Below are 24,651 nucleotides of genomic sequence, written 5' to 3'. Positions count from 1 at the left end.
AAATACTGCATATTCAATTTGCACAGTTAGTACAACTGAGTTACTCTTACTGCATTACTGTTTAATTGCCATTGTAATGAATAACAAATCAGAAACAAACAAAACTATCAATCATAGCACATTATAAATATACATGTATGCTACAGATGTGTGAATGATTATTGTTATGTCAGTGTTTAAATGTTAATAAAATCTAAAATGGCAGGAGGAAAAAATATGTAAAGCAATTTACGCTACTACTTTTAAATGGCTGAAAATGACATTAGCACCTGTAATCGGAGGAAGTGAAAGGCAAGGATTTAGGAAACATTCGCTGTGTTCTGAAAAAAAAGAACAAATTATACAAAGGCTTCAAAGGAAAAAATTAATCAGGGTTTTTCCAAAATTGACTATGAGATTGCCTATGCAGTATTTCTAATTTTCTAGAAAGAATGGCAAACCTCCTTAATTTTTTAAAAAAACAATGGCTGTATTTTACCACTGTAAAGGCATGCATCAGACCACACAGGTACAGCTCAAATTAATGTCAAACTCACAGATGCACACACACACATACAGATGCACCCAGACACAGCAAATATCTTAGATAAAAATGCCATATGCATTAACAAACTATGGCGCTATGGTGAGTGGCTTTAAAGAAAAATGAGACTACTATTATAGGACTATCCATGCACTTATTTGGCTACATGTTTTAAAAGGCAAGCAGTATGAAACCAATTTTAGTGGTATTTAAAACCCAGCAGGAAAAGCTGGGTGGACTAATGGACTTCTAAGAAATAAGGCTACAAACTTTCTAACTTTCTAATTAGGAAATTATGGCCTTCCTTGTATCTATAAGGAAGAAATACTAGTTTTACTTACCATTGGTTTCTCCTGGCTGCTTGTCCCTTTTCCTCTTCTTCTTCTTTCCCTGAATGAAACATAAATACACAAAAAGATTGTTAAAAAAGCATCTTACAAAAGGAGATGAGGGAAAAGGACTATTTTGCAATTCTTACAACAATGCTGTAAACCACTAAAAACACACACAGTTAAATGGTATAATAATAATTTAAATTATACTCCTTCTTTTGAACATTCCATTCCATTAATATGGATAATACAACCATATCCAAAATTGATAGCTTAACACAATGACTGATATAGTCTAAGAAAAAAAAGGTATGGATAAGGATTGATGAAACAGTTGTGACACACAAATGCACAATCTAAATCATGTAAGTTCAAGCTGGTCTTGCAAAAATAATTAAAAAACAAAGCAGTGAAGCATATTAAACATACAGTAGACCATTTCTCATTATAACTGTTTAGAAAACTACAATGTTAAACAAGTAGTAGTGTTAGCATTTAGTTTGATCCTTAAAATTTCAAGCTCTTTCCATTCTGCATAATTATATTCTAAATCAGCATGGTTAAATAAACTGGGCTTTAATTGACAACTTTAAGAATTAAACATACGTAAGGATTATCATGTTCTTCCACATTCAACTCTTCTTTCCAACCTAATTTGCAGAGAATTTAGAATTTGGAAAGTTCTCATAAATAATATGAACCAAGTGAAACTCACTATATCTACACTAAAAATGTTTGTAAAGTATCATGAATAAGAATGAATTTCAAAATGGTGCTAAGTATGGGACATTTTCCAAAACATTATAAATTAGATACAAAAGGATGGAAATGCTCTGTATAGTAAATTATATTTTGCTGTAGAACTTCAAGGAAATTGATATTCTTTATAAAATGACCTCAAAAACTTTCATTGTGTATGAAAAGGAGCGTTTTATATCTTTGGTAATAAATAAACTTTTTTTCTCTAAGCAGTAAATAAATACAATCTATTAAGTTTAATCTTTAATTGGCCTAAACTAGACACAACATGGTCCATTAAACCTTTGCTTCAAAAACAAAATAATAATGGAAATTTACAAGGACTCAAATATTCCATCGATTGTGAATGGGCATCATACTTTCAGAGTGAGTTTAATGAAAATACAGCTATAAACGTAAGAAATTATGATAATGGTTGACAGGGGTTTTTCCTATATCTGTCATGTCTTCTTTTCAATAGCTCTGGTCTAGTTGCCACTTCAACAATTCATTTCGGGTTTCTACTCGGCATGTCCACTATGATGTTTATGCTACCTGGAATGTACCAGCAAGAGCAGGAGATGTGAATGTTCCTTTTGAAGATACAGCTCCTACAGGTATCCAGGCACAAGGCCTTTGAACTTGCTTCTCTTTCCTCATTCAGATGGTAAACTGCAACCCTGCTGTTTTGGATGTAACAGACAAAGTCTTGTTCAGGAGAATTTTTGGTGACAGAGGGAAGACTGTGTATTTGGCTCCTTGTTTTGTTAAAATTTAATGCACTACTGGGAATACTCTAACAACTGAATAAGGACTGACTGTAGCAAAGGTCCAGTTTCATTTATACTTTTCATGGGGTGATTTGTGGGGTGGAACTGGGATATCTTTTCATCCCTGGAGTCTAATATCTCAGAGGTTCCTGCGCTAAAAATCAGTCGTATTGGTAGCAAGCTAAATTTTACATCAATTACTAGAGAAATAGTTAAGTGCTTTAGAATATAAAATACAAGAACAGGACACTGTCTCTAAAACAAGACTAGATGTCATAACAAATTTTATTGATGCATAATATATCATTTACTAGTTTGGAAGAATAGGACAGCAGTGAGATATAACAAAATAAATCCCTCTAGAGGAGAAATCATGGAAATATATTTCTTACTGAAATGACTTCCTTCATTAATCACCATATAATAAAAGAGCCTATTGAAAAGAAAAATTAGAGCCCCTAATAAGGCACTGTAAGTAAGTAATGAACAATTTTCTTGACATACAGTATTTAGGGATGAAAATACTAGAGAAAGGAAGGTCAAAAATAGAAGTCAGGACCCGTATGAGTTGGTATGAAAGAGGGACAAATAACAAATCAAGTAAATAGAATAACAAAAGTAGGCAGCATACTTGCAGTCTGCCACATTTTGTTGCAATTCTTAATCAGTAACGCCTAATGAATAAAATTGGACTGATTGGCAAAATTGTTTTTGACTGGCAACTATAAAATACACTAAATGCTACAATACACTGGATCATATACATCGATTTTAAATAAAAAATAGCAAAGTAACAGCAATAAAATTCAATTTGGCCAAATGCCTTCACTCTGTAATAGCAGTTGCACAAGATTTGGTCATGATATCAAAACAGCTACATTCTAATCTGAGAGGGTTCTGAAATGATCATCCAATTTTGATATTTTTATTAAAATAGGCACAGCATATAGTATATGAAATGGCAGTCTCCATAATGAGGAGAGTATTGATATAAATGTCCCACCATTTCAACTTCTCTCATGCCAATAGGAGGACGAATGCTGTGGACATTTCCCTCCAAAGGTAGGAAAACATGGTAGGAATGTGAAGATGTCATTTAATGAACAATTTTTTTATTTGCAGCTGTAAATTCATCAAAAATTATATAAACTATATTTTTCTTACTTAGTATTTAGACATATCTAAGCAGAGACATCACCCTGCCAAAAAAAATGCGTATAGTCAAGACTATGGTTTTTCCAGTTGCAATGTATGGCTGTGAAAGTTTGACCGTAAGAAAGACTGAGCGCCAAAGAATTGAGGCCTTTGAACTATGATGCTGGAGAAGAGTCCTGCGAGTCCCTTGGACTGCAAAGCGATCAAACTGGTCAGTCCTAAAGGAGATCAACCTTGACTGCTTTTTAGAAGGCCAGATCCTGAAGATGAAACTCAAATACTTTGGCCACCTAATGAGAAGGAAGGACTCACTGGAGAAGAGCCTAATGCTGGGAAAGATTGAGGGCAAAAGAAGAAGGGAACGACAGAGAATGAGGTGGCTGGTGGAATCACTGAAGCAGTAGGAGTGAGCTTAAATGGACTCCAGAGGATGGTAGAGGACAGGAAGGCCTGGAGGAACATTGTCCATGGGGTTGCAATGGATCAGACACAACTTTGCAACTAACAACAAGATTATTATAGTGTGTAGTGTAATATACTTTAATTACACTATATTAAATTAACATGCTTTGGTACTAAATATACCATAGTATATTAATTGGTATTGAATATATTACGTCGAGAACTCATGGAACATTGAAAATAAAGATGTATTTCTACACTATATATTGGAGACATAAGAAATATGTAACTTAAAAGAACTGCTTTATGTGATTAGATAAATCTCTATTTTCTATTTTTTCTGTTCAAAATTCATAATCACAAGGGGTGGATTTTCAATTATTGTGCTCTTGCTTTCCAATGTTCAGAGGTTTATGGCAGCCATTATATGTGTTATCGAAAATATTGATCAACTTTAAAAAACAATATAGGTATTCCACAACTTGAAACAGTTTATTTAGTGACCATTCAAAGTTACGTCATTGAAAAAAGTGACATATCATCATTTTTCACACTTATATCCAGTGCAGCATCCCTATGGTGACATGAACAAAATTCAGATGCCTGGCAACTGACTCATATATATGATGGTTGCAACCTCCTGGAGTTTAGCTTTTGTAACTTTCTGACAAGCAATGTCATTTGGAAAGCCAGATTCACTTAACAACCATGTTACTAATTTAATAATTGTAGTGATTCACTTAACAACTGGAGCAAGAAAGGTTGTAAAATGGGACAAAGCTCACTGAAAAGCTGTCTCATTTAGCAAGAAAAGTTTTAAGTTCAAGTATGGTTGTAAGTTAAGGACTACCTGTATAATATATCCTCTATTTAATGGCCTGTTTGACAGAAAGGATATTTGTGCTAAACACAAATGTCCATTAAATTTGAAATGTTCATAGTTTGCATAATTACAATATATGTAAATTGTCCAGACAAATTTTAGATTTATCCATTAAACCTGAGTGATTGTCTGCTAAATAATGGTGAAGTATGAACTCATTTTTTGTCCAATTAATTTAAAACCCATTAAATTGATTACTGCTAAATTAAGGTGCAACTGTTTTAACTAGTAGAAAACAAAATGACATATGTTAATACTGTACTATAAGAATTCCTTATAGTTCCTCTTTTTCTTTCTTCTTCCATTATTTTATTTTATTTTTTTTTTAATTTGATTTATATGCCGCCCTTCTCCGAAGACTCAGGGCGGCTTACAATGTGCTCAGCAATAGCCTTCATCCTTTTTCTATATTTATACAAAGTCAGCTTTTGCCCCCACAAACTGGGTCCTCATTTCACCTACCTTAGAAAGGATGGAAGGCTGAGTCAACCTTGAGCCTTGGCGAGATTCGAACCCTGCAGTAATTGCAGGCAGCTGGTCTTAATAAGCTTAATAACAGGGTGCCTTAAACCTCTGTACTACCAAGGCTCTACATTATTGTCATAATTTTATAAATTCCTTTCTTATTAATCCTTTTGTTATATTTCTTAACATAAAATCATAACCTCTGAAAGCTATTTTTGCAAAGACTGTTTCTTTGATCATTTTATATTTCTTTTTTCTAGTTTCTTGTGTCCTTTTAAAACAGGAAACCAGAAACAAATACTGGCATTCATTTTATAAATTTTTATCTTCTGTCACTTTATTCATATTTCTTCACAGCAAATTTTATTTCTTTACAAATTTCTTTACAAATACCAAGCAATAATTTTAATGAGTACTTTACCTTGAATTCATTATTTCTTTAACAAATATGAATTGAAATGCCTAAACACTGATCATTGTACAACATGTCTGCTATGCTGTTCCATTGATTTTAAGCATCTTACTGTTATTTGGAATATAAAAATGTCCTTATATTGTATGAGTCTTCAGGTACATTGTATTGTTCTCACTGTGAATTTCACTGAATATTATGCATTTCATTAGGGAAATAAAAATAGCTAATGGTATACATATATTGGTAGTTTAAGATCTCTTCTAACTGAACTAAAATTGAATTTTTTTGGGGGAAAACAAACCAATGATACCTTTTCTAGTGTTCATATAATTCTTATTTCAGATGGCAAAAGTTAGTGGCTCAAAGCTGACTATTGAAACATTTGGTTCCTAAAATATAATTTTGCTAAGATTTATAAAAAAGTGAATAATAAAAACCTTTCAGGGCTTCAAATCCCAATGTCATTCTGTGTGCAATGTATAAATAGAAGGGGAATGGGATGTAGTTGTCCATTTATTTACTACAAAGAGGACCCATCGTACATTTATTATCTTTCTATATATATAGGAAAGATGCTAGCCAAATATAGCCTGTGGAAGTCAATAAATTCCAACTAACATTGCAAAAAGATAAAACCCCAACATATCTTATAGTTGTCCTATCCCTAACATGTAGGAAAGTTCCCCTTGAATGTCAGATGGACATAGAATTTGAAGCTGCTGGGAAATGCCTCAGCTCCTTTTGAGCTTCAGATAGAAAGATATTTTCAGTGGTTCCACATGAAGAACAACTAAAGGTAAAGGTAAAGGTTCCCCTCGCACATATGTGCTAGTCATTCAACTCTAGGGGGCGGTGCTCATCTCCGTTTCAAAACCGAAGAGCCAGTGCTGTCTGAAGATGTCTCCGTGGTCATGTGGCCGGCATGCCTAAATGCCAAAGGCGCACGGAACACTGTTTCCTTCCCACCAAAGGTGGTCCCTATTTTTCTAGTTGTATTTTTTACATGCTTTCAAACTGCTAGGTTGGCAGAAGCTGGGACAAGTAATGGGAGCTCATCCCATTACACAGCACTAAGGACAACTATAAAGATCCAAATGCTTATGACAGTGAACATGCTCATATGTCAATATCATAGGGAAGTAGGAGGAGAATATGTTTCAAGCCTTGCAGCATGGCCTTCTGAAATCAGACTGTACAGTAGCAGAAGGAATTTCAGTTAACTCCTAGGAACAATTTTGAACTTGGAATTAATATACCCTTGGGTTGCAAAGGAAATTATCTCAAAGAAGGTCATGAGCACTGCTATCTGCTTAGAAGCAGGAAAAAAGCTAGAGCTAATAGGAATAAACTTTAATAAATGGGACAGGCATGGATTTGGAAAGGATAATGTGAACATTTTGATACCATATATGGATTGCTAGTGTTTAAAACAAAACCTTAATCTATGCTAGTCTCAGAAACAGAACTCCTTGTACATTGCTTGATGATATGCTTGATATGATTGGGTGGCCATGTAAATGTTTACATAAATATATAAATAGGTAATCTATGTGTTTCTATGTAGAAACTTGTTAAAATAACCTAAGTAGAAACACAGACTCAAACAGATTCATAAAAATGAATTTAAGAAATATTGTTAAATTACTGAAATAAGAATGAGTGAATTTGATTTTGCAGAATGGGCCAGTGTAATATGTGAACAAGGTATTTCCTTGTTTAAGGGAGGTGAAACTAAAAATCTATCAAAAAGCAAAAGAAGTCAGGCATCCTCCATATATTACAGATACATAAATAGAGCAATTTAAGTTGTATAACTGTTTATGTTTGAATAGCATGTCATTCTAAAATTTCCCTTTCCCTCTTTTTGGCAGTTGGCTATCTTAAGAGTTATGAACCAGAACCTTCTGAATTATATCTTTCTGAAAACTCAGTTGCTTAAACAGGATATCAGACTCTACATCAACCTGCAGAAAATGTGTAAAGTTCTTTATTTAATCAGGTCAGATATGATGGATCGATAGGATGTTTACCCCCCATTTTCATTTCTTTGGTTTCAGAATTTAGGCAGATTATCATTTTATTTTTACTGCCTTTACAAGGCAATGTATTCATTTTATTTTAATTGTTTTATAACTGTCCAATACAGATGCAAATCTACCATGCAGTTCAGCCATTTTTTGGTGATAAAAAATAGGAGAGAGTTTTATATAAACAGAATGAACATGTTTTTCTCAATTTTTGACTTATATTCTACCAATTCCTAGTGAAAATACTTGGCCTCTGTTTAAAATTTATATTAACACTTTTTGGAGTGTTTAAGTTGTGCGATTGGTTTGGTTTGGTTTTATTAAGTTATTGGTTCATATTGGAAATGGTCCACACTGATGCAATACCTTCACTGGGAGATTCCTATTGCACATTATGAAATAAATTCATATTTCAGTCACAAATATATGGAAATAAACAATCATGAATACAGACTGATGGATCCAATATAGATCTTCAAATCCTCCCTCTACATCAAAATACACATCCAGTCATTTCAGCCAAGCTTAAATGAATACTAGAGAATAAAATGTTCATTTACAATGTATCAGCAAAGTTAACACATAGTCAGTATTATGTATGATGCACTCTTTAACCAGGCTCCCAATTCAAAGAAAAATTCCTTTCAAAGGGAAACTTAGATAAGAAAGGGGCTAAATAACAAAAGCCAGTGAAAGGTAAGTGGTAACCAAATATCATTTTAAACGAACTGTGATCATGACAGACAATTGTACAATGAAGTAAAATATAAAACAGTAGAGGGTGGAATAATTTATTTAGCCCCACTTGAGAGCAAGACTTCCAACAAATCTTTGCCTTCTCTGAAGCTAGGGTAAGCCATTCTTCCACTTTCCACCATACTCTCACACAGGTATGCAACAAGGCACTCAATTTTGGGGTTTGGAGAAAGAGATGAAGGTGAGAATAGAAAGAGAACTGTATTATTATTGTTACTATCATTTTGGTAAAGTATAAAAAAATTGAAGTTCTAATAGAATATAAATTCTGCAAGAAATTTGTTCTCACCAAAACTTTACTGACACACCTCTATTGAATGGGTGCCAATTGTATCCAATTGAGTTGGTGACAGAACGGAAACATCCGCTATAATTACCGGATTGGTAGTCCTTGTCTTTCGTGTGTGGGCGTACTTCAGCAGATTACAGCAGTACTTGTCTACAATCTCTACTACTGAAAAGAATTCTACCTACATAGCCACCTACATAGTTATCCCGTGCGGACCAGCCGGGGTAAAGCTGCATGTGAAGTTGTCGCTCCTTTCTGGCTAATTCATAATATTTTGCTTGTTCTTCTCTAGATAGTGCATGCCACTGTAAAGAAAAAGAGAGCAAAGCCACAATTGAAAGAGTATTCAGTACTTCTTAGAAAGCTACATAACATATCAATAGATATCAACAGAACATATAAATAGATATCAATAGATACATTGTTGTTGATAAAAAGTCTACTTCATTATTACTTCAGTCAAGATTTAATTAATCGCCATTTAGGAAAAATGAAAGGTATAATACCTCAAGGATGGTTAGGTTTGTACTAAGCTATATTTTGAGTGAGACAAAATTATTTTGTAGCCTTTATATCATACTAACTAACCCTAACCCTAACCCTAACCCTAACCATACAATGATGTATGGTTTGCCTGCACAGTAAACTGTTTAACCTTCAACAAGGCATGGCCAGTTCCTAAAACACTGCCAATAAGATTGTGTGATTTTGTCTTGAAGTCGCTGGGGATCATAGCTTGCTAAATGTCACAAAAATAATAGTAGAAGTAGTAGTACCTAGTAATAGTAATTCTACATTGTTAGTAGTTCTGTTGCTGAATGATGGTTCTTAAACATCTATTTATCAGATATTTAGGGTTCTTGCATTTAGAGATTCCAGCATTGATGTCTGAAACTTTGTGGATGGGATGTTCCTGTTCTAAGAGACTGCAAATATGGATCAGAAATTGAATCCATCCACTAGAGTACTTTTAAAAATCAAGAGAAATAAAAAAGCACACCAAATATTTTTGAGAACGGAGGCACCAGATTTGGCTGGCAAATGAAGATGAGAAAGCAGTGATTACAATCAAACCTAAAAATCAAGGGAAACAGGGAAACACATCTATTGACATTAGATAGCAATTAGTTATCCTGTAGAAGTGTAACTACATATAGATGTAATAATCATCTATATGTAACCCTAAAACATAAGGAAATGCCAAAAGCCCATCATGTTAGACCAACAAAGTCAGAAAAAGGCTACACATTCCATGGGATAGGTATAATCTCTCCTGAAGTATGTTTATGGATTGTGTCTTTTCATTTTAGCCATCTTGCTTGTTTCATCTTTCAAGGTGTGTATACATACCCTGACTAGTTACCTACCCTTCGACCAAGAATCTGATTGATGGCAGCACTCTCTTTCAGCGTGCATTCTGCTACAACTTTCGCTCTCATTTCCTTCATGTACAACATAAATGCATTAAGAGGTTTCTTTATGTGTGGTTTCTTTTTCTCCTCTTCTTTTTTGGAGTCCTGATGTTTTCTAGACAGTTGAAAACAAATAATAAAAAATATAAACAGAACTTGCACGACATTATATATTCTATATTTTAACCTCTTCTCAAATAAAACCATAGCAACAACTAGAGGTTTTTTTAAAAAATTCTTACAATGAGATTCATTCAACAAGGTATAAAAATGGGACGTTTTATAAAATGCAGGAAACAGTTCTATTTAATTTTTAGAAGTGCAATTTATATCCCATTGTGCAGGGTTAAAATCTGTTTGAAGTCTGTCTGTCTGTCTGTCTGTCTGTCTGTCTGTCTGTCTGTCTGTCTGTCTATCTATCTATCTATCTATCTATCTATCATCTTATTTAATATACACATAATGAATGGGGCTCCTGCAAGATAGTATGGTACTATTATTTCACAAGACTATAGACAAGAATGGTGCACTACATTGTTGCCTTTTCATTTATTTCAGCAAAACGGGTGGTGTATATGCTGCAATAATGGCTCAGAGCAGAGAAAGATTTTCTTATAGGATAGTCTCAGGAATCAGTAACTGAAAAAAAAAATATCCTCAGCCATACAGGAAAGAAACAGAAGGTTTAGCATGCTATACACAAGATTGTGCTTGGTGGAAATATACGAAATGTTCATTTGATTATTCTAAAGTTGAAAAATAAATACACTGATTTTATAGCAAATGTACTTGAATCATGATAGGATCAAAAGATAGATTGGGATTAAACACATGAGACTGTAAAGAATATTTAAGGCTGTATACCCCATAAGCTACACAAATGAGATTCCAGACTGTTCCAACTGCAGTTTATGATCTTGACTCAATTACTATATGCATGTCTGATATATAATTTCACACATAAAAGCATAAATATGCTTTTCACAGGTACTCTCCAAGCAAAATAACTACTTTGTCTAAATAATTTGACATCCATTCACTATGAACAAAACACACTGATTGAGGAGTCAACAGAGATCTTAATTAAAGCCTAAATGCTCGTGTAAACAAATTTAAAACAAATGGATAATAGGTCAGTGATTGAGCGTAACCTTACAGGACAAAGGTTGATCCTTTGATCCCTCTCAGTTTCCAATAGGATATTAAAAGACTAATGCTGGAAACCCTGGAAAATCACTGTAAATCACTGAGCTAATTGGTCCAATGATCAAACTCAGCCTAAGCCGGCCCCCTATGTTCTACAATGTCAACCCCAATGGTATACAGAAATGCTTTCCAACATCGCTTGCTACAAATTAGACCATTATTTGAAACTAAATTTAAATGTAAACAATGTAAACGTAAGCAACAATAACAACAACTTACGAACTATGGAGTGAGCCAACATCATTCTGGGAAGATTCTTGTTTGACTGTTGGGGTGACTATTGCTGGATGAGGAATCCCAGTTGTATGTAAACTATGATGTGGAGGGACCATGTGTGGAGGGAACCTAGAGGAGATAAAGCTGTGTAAATCGTCAGAATAATGAATGAATGGGGACAGGTGTGTACACACATATCATAAAAGAGACAATACAAGAATATCTATTAAAGCATATGAAACTTGGTACCATTACTCAAAATACATTTTTTTAAATATGATGTATTAAATTATCATTAAATTACATATAAGTAGCAATTTAGTTCATGAAACACAATGAAATTCAGCTCATTCACTTGAATATAAAGCATACATCTTAATTTGCAGCAAATTATGAAAAATAAAGCATTAGAAATTTAACCCTCAGCCAGAATATCAAATCAAATGGAAAATTAAAGGTGGCTGTTTTATTATATATATTAACACATAATAAAATGTTAACAGTACAATAGTAAAGCAATATAAAAATAGGTGTGCAATTTTTATATGATATTATGTATGCATATACTTATTTTAGATATATTTTATTTTAGATGCTATATTAGTACTTAAAATTGGAAGTGGAAAATAAAATTTTGGACATTTGTTTTATAAGGATATTTAGTGGGTATTTCTATGTAACTACATTTGAGTAAGCATTACAAAGATAAGCATATGTTCTGAAGTTCACAAAATAAGAATATATCTATATTCTCCTGGTATATTTTATTATAAATTACATTATTTATTATTAGCTATCTAATATTACATGAATAGTACAACCAGACTTAAATAATGAATTAATGCAGGACAATTTTGAATAAGTGGGAAATGGAAAAAGTCATACAGAACAATTTTTTTTTTTAAATTAAGCAAAAAATTGGTAAAATCCATAATATTGGAATATATGTTACATACATTATTACCAAGATTATTGGAGATGATGGTTATTGTAGTTTAACATCTCAGGAAACTGAAAATTAATATCTCATCTTTCTAGTATTTAAAATAAATAACTGCAAGCATATAACTGATTAGCGTCAATCACTATATTTACTTAAAATCCTAACAAAAGTCTATATTCAAAAGGTGAATAGGGTAGTTGTTGTTTTGTGTTTCTTTCTGTGTGTGTGAGGGGGGGGAGATAACTATATTAATAAATAAGTTAATTGGGTATGTCAATTTATAAATACTTGGATCTCAGAGAAATAGTTCAATTAATCTAGTACCAATCAAAATAGAACAAAATATCTATCTTACTTAAGCAACACCTTTTCACCTGACAAAGGAAGATTGGTGTTTCTTTTTTTCCAAAAGCTCATTAAATTTCATGGCCTTAAATTATAAAATAAAACTCCAACTGTCGATAGTTTTTTAAAAAATCAGAATCAAAATACAAAACTACCTCAACATGAATGGCACTTGAAAATATAGGAGTAGAATTCTGCATCTGTGGTTTGTCCCTATTGTGGTTGGCATGCTGGGGGATATAAAGACGGTTTTTGTCCTGGATCATTCTGACTTGTGTAGAAAAGAGAAATATTTCCTATACTCTTATGTCACAGAGTATATAGCATTACAGTGCTTTTACCTCTATGGCAGAGTTCCCTGAAGTGGCCAAAATTGATCCTTAAGGAACCATGGGACTATACAAGGTTGACACTATTATTATTATGCTTGGTTGCACAATCACTCAGTTGTTTAGATTGGGCATTTTTGTCCATTTATCAAGTCCTTCCCAACGACCCCAGATAGGTAGATATTATTGTTTAATAATATTAAAGATATTCTCACAGGATGTAAACTATTCCAAGTAAAAATGCCTTTTACCAATTGACTGGTGGTGATTTGTCAATGCTGATGGTGTTCAAGTGATGCTCTGGGTGTTTTGGAATTACATCAAAATTACATCTAAATTGGTACTATCTTTGTTTATTTTTGCCACAGTTGTCCTACTTCCCTTTGCAGGTCTTTCTATTTTGGTTCTCCCCCCTCCCACCCACCCACCTCAGTTATTTCTCTCCTATTCTGCTGTTTTCGGATATTCCAATGTCTGCTTTCTAGTCTTTTTTGTCTTTCTTATCCACAATTGAGTCTGTGTCAGATGCTTGTAATGCTTGAATTCTATAGTCCCAGGGCATTTTAGCTTCTTCATTTTCTATTACAGTTCTTGCTTGCAGGCAAATATCACTTTAGATAGCAAGATGGGTGGCATATAAATTTAGTTGGTTAGTTAATTAGTTAGTTAGTTAGTTAGTTAGGTAGGTAGGGAGCAAGCAAGCAAGCAAGCAAGCAAGCAAGCAAGCAAGCAAGCAAGCAAGCAAGCAAGCAAGCAAGAAAGTAAGTAAGTAAGTAATAGGTATTTCCTGCATATATTCCACTGTAGCCTTGTTGCTACTTTGTTGTGCCATTGTTTGTAGTTGGTCTGTTTGATTTTGCAGCAACTAACTAGATGGTTTTCTGTTTCTTCTGCTTTTTAGCAGAGGTGGCATTTGCTGTCTTCTCAATTCTGACCTTGTATATATATTTATTCTTAAGGCTTGGTCTTGTGCAGCCAGGATTAACCTTCCATTTTCCTGCTCTTAGCCATTGCCCACTCTCAACCATCATTGTTATCTGCTTTCCCTGCTAATTATTTTTTAAATGTATCAGCCATATAATACTTTACCTTGCCATGAATCTTTTGTACTATTCATTTGGTCTTTCTTACAGGTCAGTTGATCTTTTTAGCATTCAATCAGTCTTTATGGTTCAGTGCATTTTCTTCGCTGTCCTTCAAATATTCTTCTAATACCCTTTTTTCAAGGACACTTGTTTCCTTGGTAATTAGAATCTGTCAATATCACTTCATGGATGAAGGACATGATTCATTATCATTATTTTTCTGGTCTTCCTATTCAGAGCTTTTACTTAGGTTCAAGCTCAATCTAATAATCCAGATGTATATCTAATGACTGGTGTTGCCCAGCTGTTTATTAACTTGATGGTGTTTCACCAGTGAGGTTAGACTTAAAGATTTCTTCATTCTTCTGAGATATTCACTACTAATCTTCTTCTTGACTTCAACATGTTTGATGTTGTTAACTTGAAAGATTCCCAGGTATTTTTAGTGATCATCTTCATTCATACTCTTGATGTTATTTCCATAGGACATCTGGATTACTTCAGTTTTCAGTATTTTTTTTCCCTGTTGATGGTAAGGGTGGTATATTTGTCCAGCCTAACCTCCACTGCAGTATTAAGAAATTTCCTCCTTCATCACAACTAAGTATATTCAACACTAGCAACTTATCACTGTCTTTTAAAACACAACCAAATACTTCTTCATTCCATACCTCACTCCATGTCTATAAACTCACCTCTAAATCCTCTGCTATCTGACAAAACACTTTGATATTTTATAGCCATGGCTTGCCCTGTTCAGTATTGTACATAGATGAATCAGTGCATTAACAAACAGTAACAGCGATAGTGAGTCTGCTTAAAAGATTCATCTCTTGACACTAATCTCTTCCATCTATCAGCATTGATTAGAAACTGTGTCTTCCATTCTGCAATTAAACTTTGCACAAAGCTTCCAAAATTTCTATTGACTTGATATTTCTAGGCACCTGATTATCTAATCATATGTCAGGGAGTCAAATACCTTCTTGTAATCAATCCAAATTAAGATAGTTCTCACCTTCTGACCATAATTGAGCCCACAATTATAGTAATAACTCATGACAGTCAACAAGCACGTCATCACATGACCATGACCAATTTTACAGTCTTTTTGTTACGTGAATGTTGTGACTGTTAAGCTTCCCATTGTAAGTTGAGCACTATCTGTACATTCAAGTTGATCTTCCTTCTCTTGCAGTTTTTCAAAATGATCTTGTCTGTTGGAAACTGGTCTTTTGAGCAATTTCCTTTCTGCTTAGGTGGAAAGAGCTTGTTTTCAACTTGATAATGTTGGACTGCATCAGCCAACCAGACTAATTAACAATTTGAAATTCGTTGGCAAGCAGGTAATTGGCCTGTAGTTGCCTGGTGCTGCCCCTTTTGCTGGATCTTTCATTATCAAGTAGATTTTACCAGATGTTAAGTAATCTTCAACTTCAATTCCTTTTGGTATGTTGTTAAATGGCTAGGCAATGAATGGGTTACAGCCAAACAATATGCACTTCATCTTCACTGAGTGCTGAACAATTCTTGATTTTCCTTGCTCTTTTCTCCACCACTTCTATTATTATTACAAGTTTTTTCATTTCAATTTTGATCTGCAAGTCCTGGAATTTTATAATTTTTTCCACTTTGAAAATATGCAAATTTTCACCTGTCAATTGCAAAAGGCAATATTGCTTGGAACTGTAGATATATTATGCTAATACAGCATCCTAGTTTCTTGGGAAGCTTTATGTTCATGAAAACAAAACCAACTAAATAACTGGAAGTTGTGATTTCATATTGTTGTGAACAGATAACATTTGGAGCACCAGTTGAACACCAAAATCACCATAAGTTAATTACAAATTTACTTTCAATAGCTCATATTTCTGTAAAAATATCTTTAATACCATCAAACAACTACATCTGCCTATCCCAGGTCCTTGGGAAGGACTTTAGGTGGATAAAAATGCCAATTCCAATCTAAACATCTAGTTGACTATGTCACCAACCATAATAATAATTTTTGGAACAGTTTACATCCTGCAACATTACTTTTAATATCAACAAACAACATCATCTCCCTCTTCCAGGTCCTGAGGAAGGACTCAATAGATGTATCAAAATGCAAAATCCAGTCTGAACATCTGACTGACCATTTGACAAACATAATAATAAATTTGGCCTTGGGATTTAGGATAAATATCTTTCCTGACATTAATTATTACTTGTCATTGCTATGATCTCATTTTTATTAATATTAAAGAAAACAATTCTTGGCTACCAAGCAGCCAAAACTGATAATAAAATCTGACATTTGCTTTATCAGGATTATCTGAAGCTTTCTGAAAAATCAGAAATAGAAATCCAAATATATGATATAGAATTTGACAAATATGGTAAGAATTATTAGTACAGATTTTGCGAAGGAATTGAGACTATAGAAATGTGTTCATGTAAGAATAAAGTGGATAAAATCCTGTATAGTAATGGAGTTTAAATGCCAAATGGCCAAATCATCAGGAGATTGGCCAAGAAGAAACATTGATGCAAGTTAAAAATTTACTGAACGATAAATACTTAGTAAATGTGCAGGAAACAAAACATGAATATCAAAACGATGTAATAAAAACTAGAACAGAATGCTGGCAAAAAAAAAAAGCATTGCATGATCAATTTCTATAAAAGATTGAGAGAGAAGATGTTAAAGATTAAACCGGGCAGTGGTTTACAAACAGAAAAGAAGAAGAAAAGAAACCAAAGTCTTTCTTTTGCCTGCTCAAAAGCAAGCTATTCAAACAATCAAGCTATTCAATGCAATCAAGGCCAGAATTGAAAAATTGTCAAATGATTCAAAGTGCAAATTGTGCAAAAAAGGAGAAGAAACAGTAGATCATCTCAACTCAACTTATTTAAGAAGATTCTATATACTGACTATAAACAGTAACATAACGCAATCACTTAAATAATTCACTGAAATATCAGTAAAAATCTCATGCCACTAATAAAAACGATGAGAAATAGTTTTAAAAGTAGTAGAAAATGAACAGGTTAAAATATTGTAGGATTTCCAAATACAAACTGATAAAGTCTTGGCTTATAACACACTAGATTTTATTATGCTTGAAAAGAAGAAAATGTGGATAATTGAGATGGTAATGCCAGGAAATATTAAAATAGAAGACAAAGAATTGCAGCAGATAACAAGATAAGAAAATTTAAATTGAAAGATTATGGCATTAAGTGGCCATGGTGTGCCATTGGTTATTAACACACTAGGTACAATACCAAAAAATGTGGGATGGCACTTATAAAATATCTACATTGACAAAATTTCCATCTGTCAGTTACAAAATGCCACACTGCTTGGATCCGCACATATATTATGTCAGTATCTGGAGCACCACTTGAACACCATTGGCACTGACAATGAAAATAGAAAAAGTTGTAAAAGACAGCTTTACTTGGAGCAGGTTACATCATGGAACAATATTTTTAACACCATAAAACAAGAAAACCTACCTACCTGGTCCTTTGGAAGGGCTGGAAAGGGGAATAAAATTGCCAAACCAAGTCCTAAATATCTGGCTGAAGGTGCAACCCACTACAATAATTCACAGAAACAAACCTTACTGAATAAAGCAAAAACTATCTCCACCTGTGAACATGGAAAATCCATTTCCACAGGTAAAACTCTTGTGGAAAATGATGAAAAACATCTAAGATCTTATTTCAGTACATGGGTATACCTCATCACCTAACGAGTCATTTCCTCAGAAAGGATTCACATTCTTTGACATATATAAAAACAAATGGGATAGGAAGAAGAGATTGAAAGAGGACAGAGAATAGAAAATGAAAAGAAAAAGCTTTCAATTCCAGATTAAAGAGTAACAGAATAACAGAGTTAGAAGGCACTTTGGAGGTCTTCTAGTCCAAGTCCCTGCTTAGCGAGAAACCCTATACCATTTCAGACAAATGGTTGTCCAATCTCTTTTGGATCATGGTTGACTATGGCAAATTGGGTGTAGTTTTATTGATACCTTGAAAAAATATTTGCTTGTTTTTTCAATTGCGTTCCTTTAACAATGTGGATAAGCAGTAGATTCTCTTAGTTGAATGTCAAAACCTAAGGGTTAGGGTTAGACTTTTTTCCATAAAGGAAAAAACATGGTACCAAACCTAAACTATTTTTATGAAGGTTGTATTATCTTAAATAGTTCTTAACTTTTAAAAAGCTTGTAGACAAAAGGATCAACAGTAAGACAGATGTGTTAATTTTAAAAGCAAGTTTGGAAAGTCAAATTATGGCAAACTGGTTGAACAAGGAAGAAAAATAAAAGGTGATGAAGAGTTATTGGACATATCCTAAAACAAGGTGATAACAAAAAAGGAGCTATTTAATTCATTTCTGTCTGATTTTTGATAAGAGTGGGAAGAACTAGCTATATTACTGCTAAAAACAGATGATGTTGCAATTACATTTTGCTGTATAAGGAGAAAATGTGTATTATTATTATTATCTATGTAGAAATACGCCCTTCTCCAACCTGGAATCTTTCAGAATTGTTCCCCGGGAATGTGGCCTTTGGGAATTTTGGAACTGAGCTTTCAGCACACAACAAATGGGCCTGTATTAAACAGTATACTTTAAACTCTGACTGTAATAATGCATTGAATTCTTTATCTTAGTGTCATTAGGACAGGATTTTTTCCCCCATTTGAATGAAAAGGAAAAATTCACACAATTTTCTACCTATAACTTTTTTCCTAATTCACTCTGGGAAAATCTTAGGCAAAAGTCATGATGAGAAGAAGCTAAACCTTGTGAAACTTAACCTTGGAAGAATAATATAGTCAAAGCTCTGAAAAAGTCTAAATTTAGGAAAATGCTTAAATGACGGGAAAAACAGTAAAGATCATTGATGAAGCAAAGAAGTAAAGGAAGAGAAGATTTTCCAATGTTCTGAAAAACAATGACGACTCCCAATTTCAAAACTAAAATCTGTCTGATTTTAAAAAGTTTAAGACTCAGTTTCTGAGTTTAGTGTTATTCCCCAATGATGGTTTTACTTTGGATGAAAAAAAGAGTTGATTTTGAAACATGTATGTATATGCATCAAAATGCCAGGAAAGGAAATTTACTTTACTTTCTTATTTTCATTGAAATGAGATGGCACAGTGTCAAAAGTATTAAATATTAACCAACAGAATTACAGGTAGTTCTCAAGCTATGACCACAATTAAGCCCAACATTTTTGTTGCTAAGCGAAACATTTGTTAAGTGAGTTTGCCCCATTTTATGACCTTTCTTGCCACACTTGTTAAGTGAATCACTGCAGTTTTTAAGTTAGTTAAATGGTTGTTAAGTGAATCTGGCTTTCCTATTGATTTTGCTTGACAGAAGGTTGCAAAAGAGGATAACATGATCCCAGGACATTGCAACTGTCATAAATACAAGTCTGTTGCCAAAAAAAACAACACTGAATTTTGATCACATGACCACATGGATGTTGCAATGGCGGTTAAGTATGAAAAACAGTCATAAGTCACATTATTCAGTGCCGTTATAACTTCGAACAGCCACTAAACAAACTGTTGTAAGTCAAAGACTATCTGTATTCATTACAATATGGCAATATAATAAAAGCAACATTAATCGTTAAAGTCACATTTTTCAAAACTATGACCCAGTCACACAAAAGGCACATTAACTGTGCCATTTGTGTGACTGGGCCATAGTTTTAAAAAATCCCCATATTAAATAGAAGTGCCAAAAGTTATTTTTTAAATGTCTTCTCTGTGTATGTGATACACGTGCCTCTATGTACACATGGAGTTTTGCTTTATGTCTCTTTAAGTTCCTCAGTATGTAAGGAATAGTACTCTATACATTATATAAGAACATAAGACAGAGTGAGATCCTATGACTTTGACTCTCTTCTGGCAGACCAGCATCTATCCGAATTGCAATAAACATTGTAAAAATTCTAAGTAGCTCATTATATACCCTGTCTGCTTTTATGGCTCCAAGCCAGAATATAATGATGAGCTGTAACTTGTTAAGGACAACTAATTTTTTGTTCCCGGCTGTCTCAGGGGCTTATCTCTCTTATTCACTCTCACTTTATTTCACTGTTGACATGTTTCTGTTAACTGGATGTCATCTGCCTGCCTTGATTTTATGCACAAGCAGTGGGATGCATTTTTCCATGCAACTATTCTGCTTTGAGTTGCATTGGGTTTGTCATTATCCTCTCATTTTCCCCTTGCACTCGTAACATTTCATCTATTCCTGCCTCATTTTATTTTATTTTTTTTCCTGAACCATGGTGCACCCACATTATGCTTTATACATGATCTTGCTCCCTTTGAAGCTGGCAGATTTCAGAGCCAACCCTCGTCAGGAGAAGTGCCTACGACCAATTTAGCAGGCTGAGGGCCCCGAGCTTCAACATCTCAATCTAAAGGGGGTCACGGAGTGGCACAAGCGAGTGTCAGCAAGTGCTGTTTAATTGCCAATCTAGGCTTCTCGGTGGTGTTTAAAGTATAATGACCCATCACTTAATTCTGAGAAGTCCTGGCCCTGCTGCTGAATAGAATGAATATCAAAGGATGTGCCAGAGTAGGGCAAGGAGCATACAATTCTTATAACTGTTGTAAGTATAATAGACTTGTACTTCTGTCATCCCCTTATCACAATAATGTATTTGGTTTTCTGTATACCCCTTCTAACTAGCTCTCTTTCATAAAGGCATAGCTGAGGAATATATTGTCCCCCTTTCTCTCACGTTTCCCTCTCCTGAGAACTAAACAAAATAAATAGAACAACCTCACTGATAACAATTAAACTGAAGTCAATGACATCTTTTCAGATCTGCTTATTTTTTACACATATACAAAATTAATAGAAAATAACAACAGAGCATGGAATTTTAATAATGTGTTTGCAGATAGAATTTGTTTATTTGGCTTTTTCCATTGGCCAAATGGAAAAAGCCTTCCTTTCTACTTCTTCAAATCCCTGCTATTTTTAAGACTCTTCCCCTTCTGCTGTCTAGCCTTCAGAGACATGAGGTTGAATCTAGATCCTTGCTATGTAATACATGCTAATTCAATTCCGAGCCATCAACAAAATGGATTAGCTGATTTAGCCCATCAGGAAAGTCTAAACCTCCACCGATTTAATTAACTGGACTGAAAATCAGATGAACAGAAAATAAAACTATCATTAGGAGCAATTAGTGATTACTTAAACATAGCCCTACCAAGCAGTTTGTAAATAAACTATCATCTCTTGGAAAATTAGGTGAAATTAATTGGAGTTTGGGGAAAAGAAAATAAATATATCTCTTAATCATTAGAGGATCAGGTGGGTCTTTTTATCTGAAATAAAAATATTTGGGAATGAGGAGAAATTTTAACACCCTTCTAACAGCAAAATAAGTAGATTGCTTCTGTTCTTCACCATGTTAGAAGGAAGAGGCCACTGGGAAAACAAAATGTGTAAGAGCATAAGCTCCTGGCTTCTTAATATCCTAGGGTTAGTAAACTGTTTTCCTCCAGTTACTGTAGCTATCAGTTAAAACAAATTAACTTCTAATCACAGTATTTCATTATATATGATAGAGTTTTTTTAATGGAAAACAATGGAGGATAGTTTTTCATATTAATTGGGGAGATCAGTGTATAATTAAGGCATATGATTTAGCAAAGCTTTGTCATTCAAAATGAATAATAAATGGAAGTAGCAGTTGACCCATATCTTAGACCCAGGTATTTTGAACTCACCTTGACATAGAAGCATTGACGGTTAAAGCAGTGGGATAAGGATGTCGGAATCCTCCAGTTGTGATTGGATAGACTGGCTGACCTTGCCTAGAAAGATAGGGAAGGAAATGAGTAAAAAAATAAGAATTATAGGGGATTTTAAAAAAATAAAAATAAAGTTCTCTGCCCAGTAAGTTTTATTCTCATTTGATTGGAACAAAAATCTTGGGGATTGTACAGCAACAGATCAAAGGAAAGAAACTCAGAACAATTTGAATGCCATAAATCTGATACGAATGGCTAATTAAATTTTATAACCTCTGCTTATGTCAATAGAGACCCTCTCCCCAAGCTGAAACTAGGTGTTTTGTTGTAATAATTAAAGGCGAAGTCTTGCTTGCTTTAATGGAGCCATCACACTAATTGAGGGCTACACATCCAAAGGAAAACAATAATGAATGTAAATTTATACCAAAATAAAGTACAGTGAATCAAAGGACTTCAGTTGCGCTTTGGGCCTCTTTTGGTATTTAGATCTCGGTGAGAAAACATTAAATTAACAGAGCTTAATTTGTAGCCTTTTGTCAGATTAACAAGTGTTGACAAGAGTTACCAGGGGAGAGTCCCCAAGAAGTATTGTGGGTAACCAATAGACAATCATACCTCATTACAATAATTAAAAAATACAGCAATATACCAAACAGCATTTTTATGAAAGCTTCATAGATTTTTCTGACTGAGGTTTATTTGTCTGTGCTATGTTATTTTTCATCTGTATTTCAAATGTTTGAACTGAATGGAAAATATTTTGTCTGTGTATGTATTGTTATTGTTGTTGGTACTATTAATATCCTAAATACATCCAATTTGTTTTGGTATGGAGTGGATCCCATGTTTGTTAAATGTAAATTGGTCAAAAAAGCATAAAGAGATAAGTAGACTAATCATATTTTTAAAGTATTTGGTATTGAGGATTTTTTTTTACCATGAATGTTGTAGAAATACAATAATGTGTTTTATGTAAATATAACCAGAGATAAAGCTGTTAAATATTAATTTATTTCTTTTTTTCTGAGAAGTGATTCATGAAGATATATGCTACAGAGATAGCCAATGAAATAAAACATTGTAGAATCTTGCTACTGTATAGAAATGCATTGCTTTTTTCATTTGTTAATTTTCTCTGGTATAAAAATCATTAATTTTCTTCAGTCTCTGGATCATACTTTTCATCTATAAAATAAAAATAGCTCGCATAATGTCAAGAAGAAGCCTTTCACAAAATATAATAATAAATAACTTTATAGAGGTTAGCTCGGTGAAAGCCATTTATTGTGTAAAGCAGCTGACAACCTTATTCTTATTGAAAATAAAACATTAATAATAATTTGTATAATTTTATGCAATAATTTACATTATTTGCATTATTAATATGCAAAGGAATGTGTCACATAGATATGAAATATAGGTTTGCCATGCAGATATTATTAGTCATAGAAGATAATTTAAAGCTAAAAATTAGAAAATTCAAAAATCAGGAAAATAATGAGCAAAAGCTAAACATGCTAAAAATGTTGAAATATAAATTATATGAAGAATTGCACAATTTATTGAGCCTCTCTTATTTTGAGCATGTTGTAGTAAGTAGAATGGAACAAGTATGTGCTAAGAATTATTTGCTATGGAGAATTAGACTAAATGTGTTAGACTATTTTACATGCCAAACACATAATGTTTGATAACTTCTCCTTTTTTGTTTTGTTTATTGCTAAGTAAGAGACTGAAAATATTGATTGAATATTTCTAGTGTGATCCTCATGTCCTGAGTCATGTCAAGTTGATGAACTACTGTAAAGTTGTCATTACATAGCTTTAAAAAGGCAATAAACACTCTGATTAAAATTGGAGTCCTTGATTAATTTTCATGTTATTTACACATTTTAAAAAGTTTGTTTTCTTTATCAATAGTTCCCCTATCCAGTCATGTAGCTCCCTCTTAAAGTTTGAAACATGTTTCATAAAAATAAAAAATATTTCAAGACATGAAAATAATTTATCTTTAGGGAAGTATTAAGAATCATAAAAAATGACTATCAAAATTAGCAAACTGCTAATATTAAACTATCCTGGAAATTTTATTTCCAATACTTAGTACTAACATTTGAAATAAACATTTCATGGATCACCAGAAATTAAAACAAATTAAAAGCTGCACATCATTCTTATTTAATATTCTATGTCCCATCATTTAATCTTTATTGACCAAATTATTGATTTCTCAGTGTCATAAATTGGCAGCTGGCAAACATGTTTATTTTCAAATGCACATTTCAGGCAAAGGAAATAATCATAATAAACATCCCCTTTTATGTATATATTCACAAATACACTTATACATAAACAATGAAAAATAAAAAAAAATAAGAAAATGGAACTGCTTACTGTGGTACTAACCATCCTAGCGGATGGGGAATTTGTCCTACAGTGCCCGGTGATAGCGGATAATAAGGAGATATATCTGGAGGGTGTGGAGGCCGTGGAATTCCTAGGAAAGAGGAAAAGGAAACATCATAAAATTGGGTCAGGGCAAAGCATAAAAAGAGAA

At 33.4% G+C, this 24,651-nt stretch overlaps 1 protein-coding gene across 20 annotated transcripts in view; it reads right to left on the bottom strand.

Annotated features, from left to right (window-relative positions):
- TCF7L2 (transcription factor 7 like 2) overlaps positions 1-24,651 on the bottom strand; it is a 227,739-nt gene that overhangs the window by 9,337 nt on the left and 193,751 nt on the right. For 6 of the 20 annotated variants that reach the window (XM_070946078.1, XM_070946084.1, XM_070946068.1 and 3 more), the window contains exons 6-12: positions 24,489-24,591; positions 22,068-22,154; positions 11,593-11,733; positions 10,123-10,282; positions 8,941-9,060; positions 865-913; positions 270-320 (exon numbers count right to left, since the gene is read on the bottom strand). In XM_070946078.1, the coding sequence (XP_070802179.1) occupies positions 270-320; positions 865-913; positions 8,941-9,060; positions 10,123-10,282; positions 11,593-11,733; positions 22,068-22,154; positions 24,489-24,591 (711 nt within the window). The remainder of the gene's footprint in view (positions 1-269; positions 321-864; positions 914-8,940; positions 9,061-10,122; positions 10,283-11,592; positions 11,734-22,067; positions 22,155-24,488; positions 24,592-24,651) is intronic. The other 14 variants (XM_070946069.1, XM_070946083.1, XM_070946081.1 and 11 more) reach the window with 6 other exon arrangements.

The sequence above is a fragment of the Pituophis catenifer genome, unplaced genomic scaffold (genome assembly GCF_029215685.1).
Source record: "Pituophis catenifer annectens isolate HBS135680 unplaced genomic scaffold, rPitCat1.0.hap2 SCAF_6, whole genome shotgun sequence".
In the NCBI taxonomy this organism is placed as follows: domain Eukaryota; kingdom Metazoa; phylum Chordata; class Lepidosauria; order Squamata; family Colubridae; genus Pituophis; species Pituophis catenifer.
Note: the sequence above shows the minus strand (reverse complement) of the source record. Positions and strands in the feature narration are given on the sequence as shown.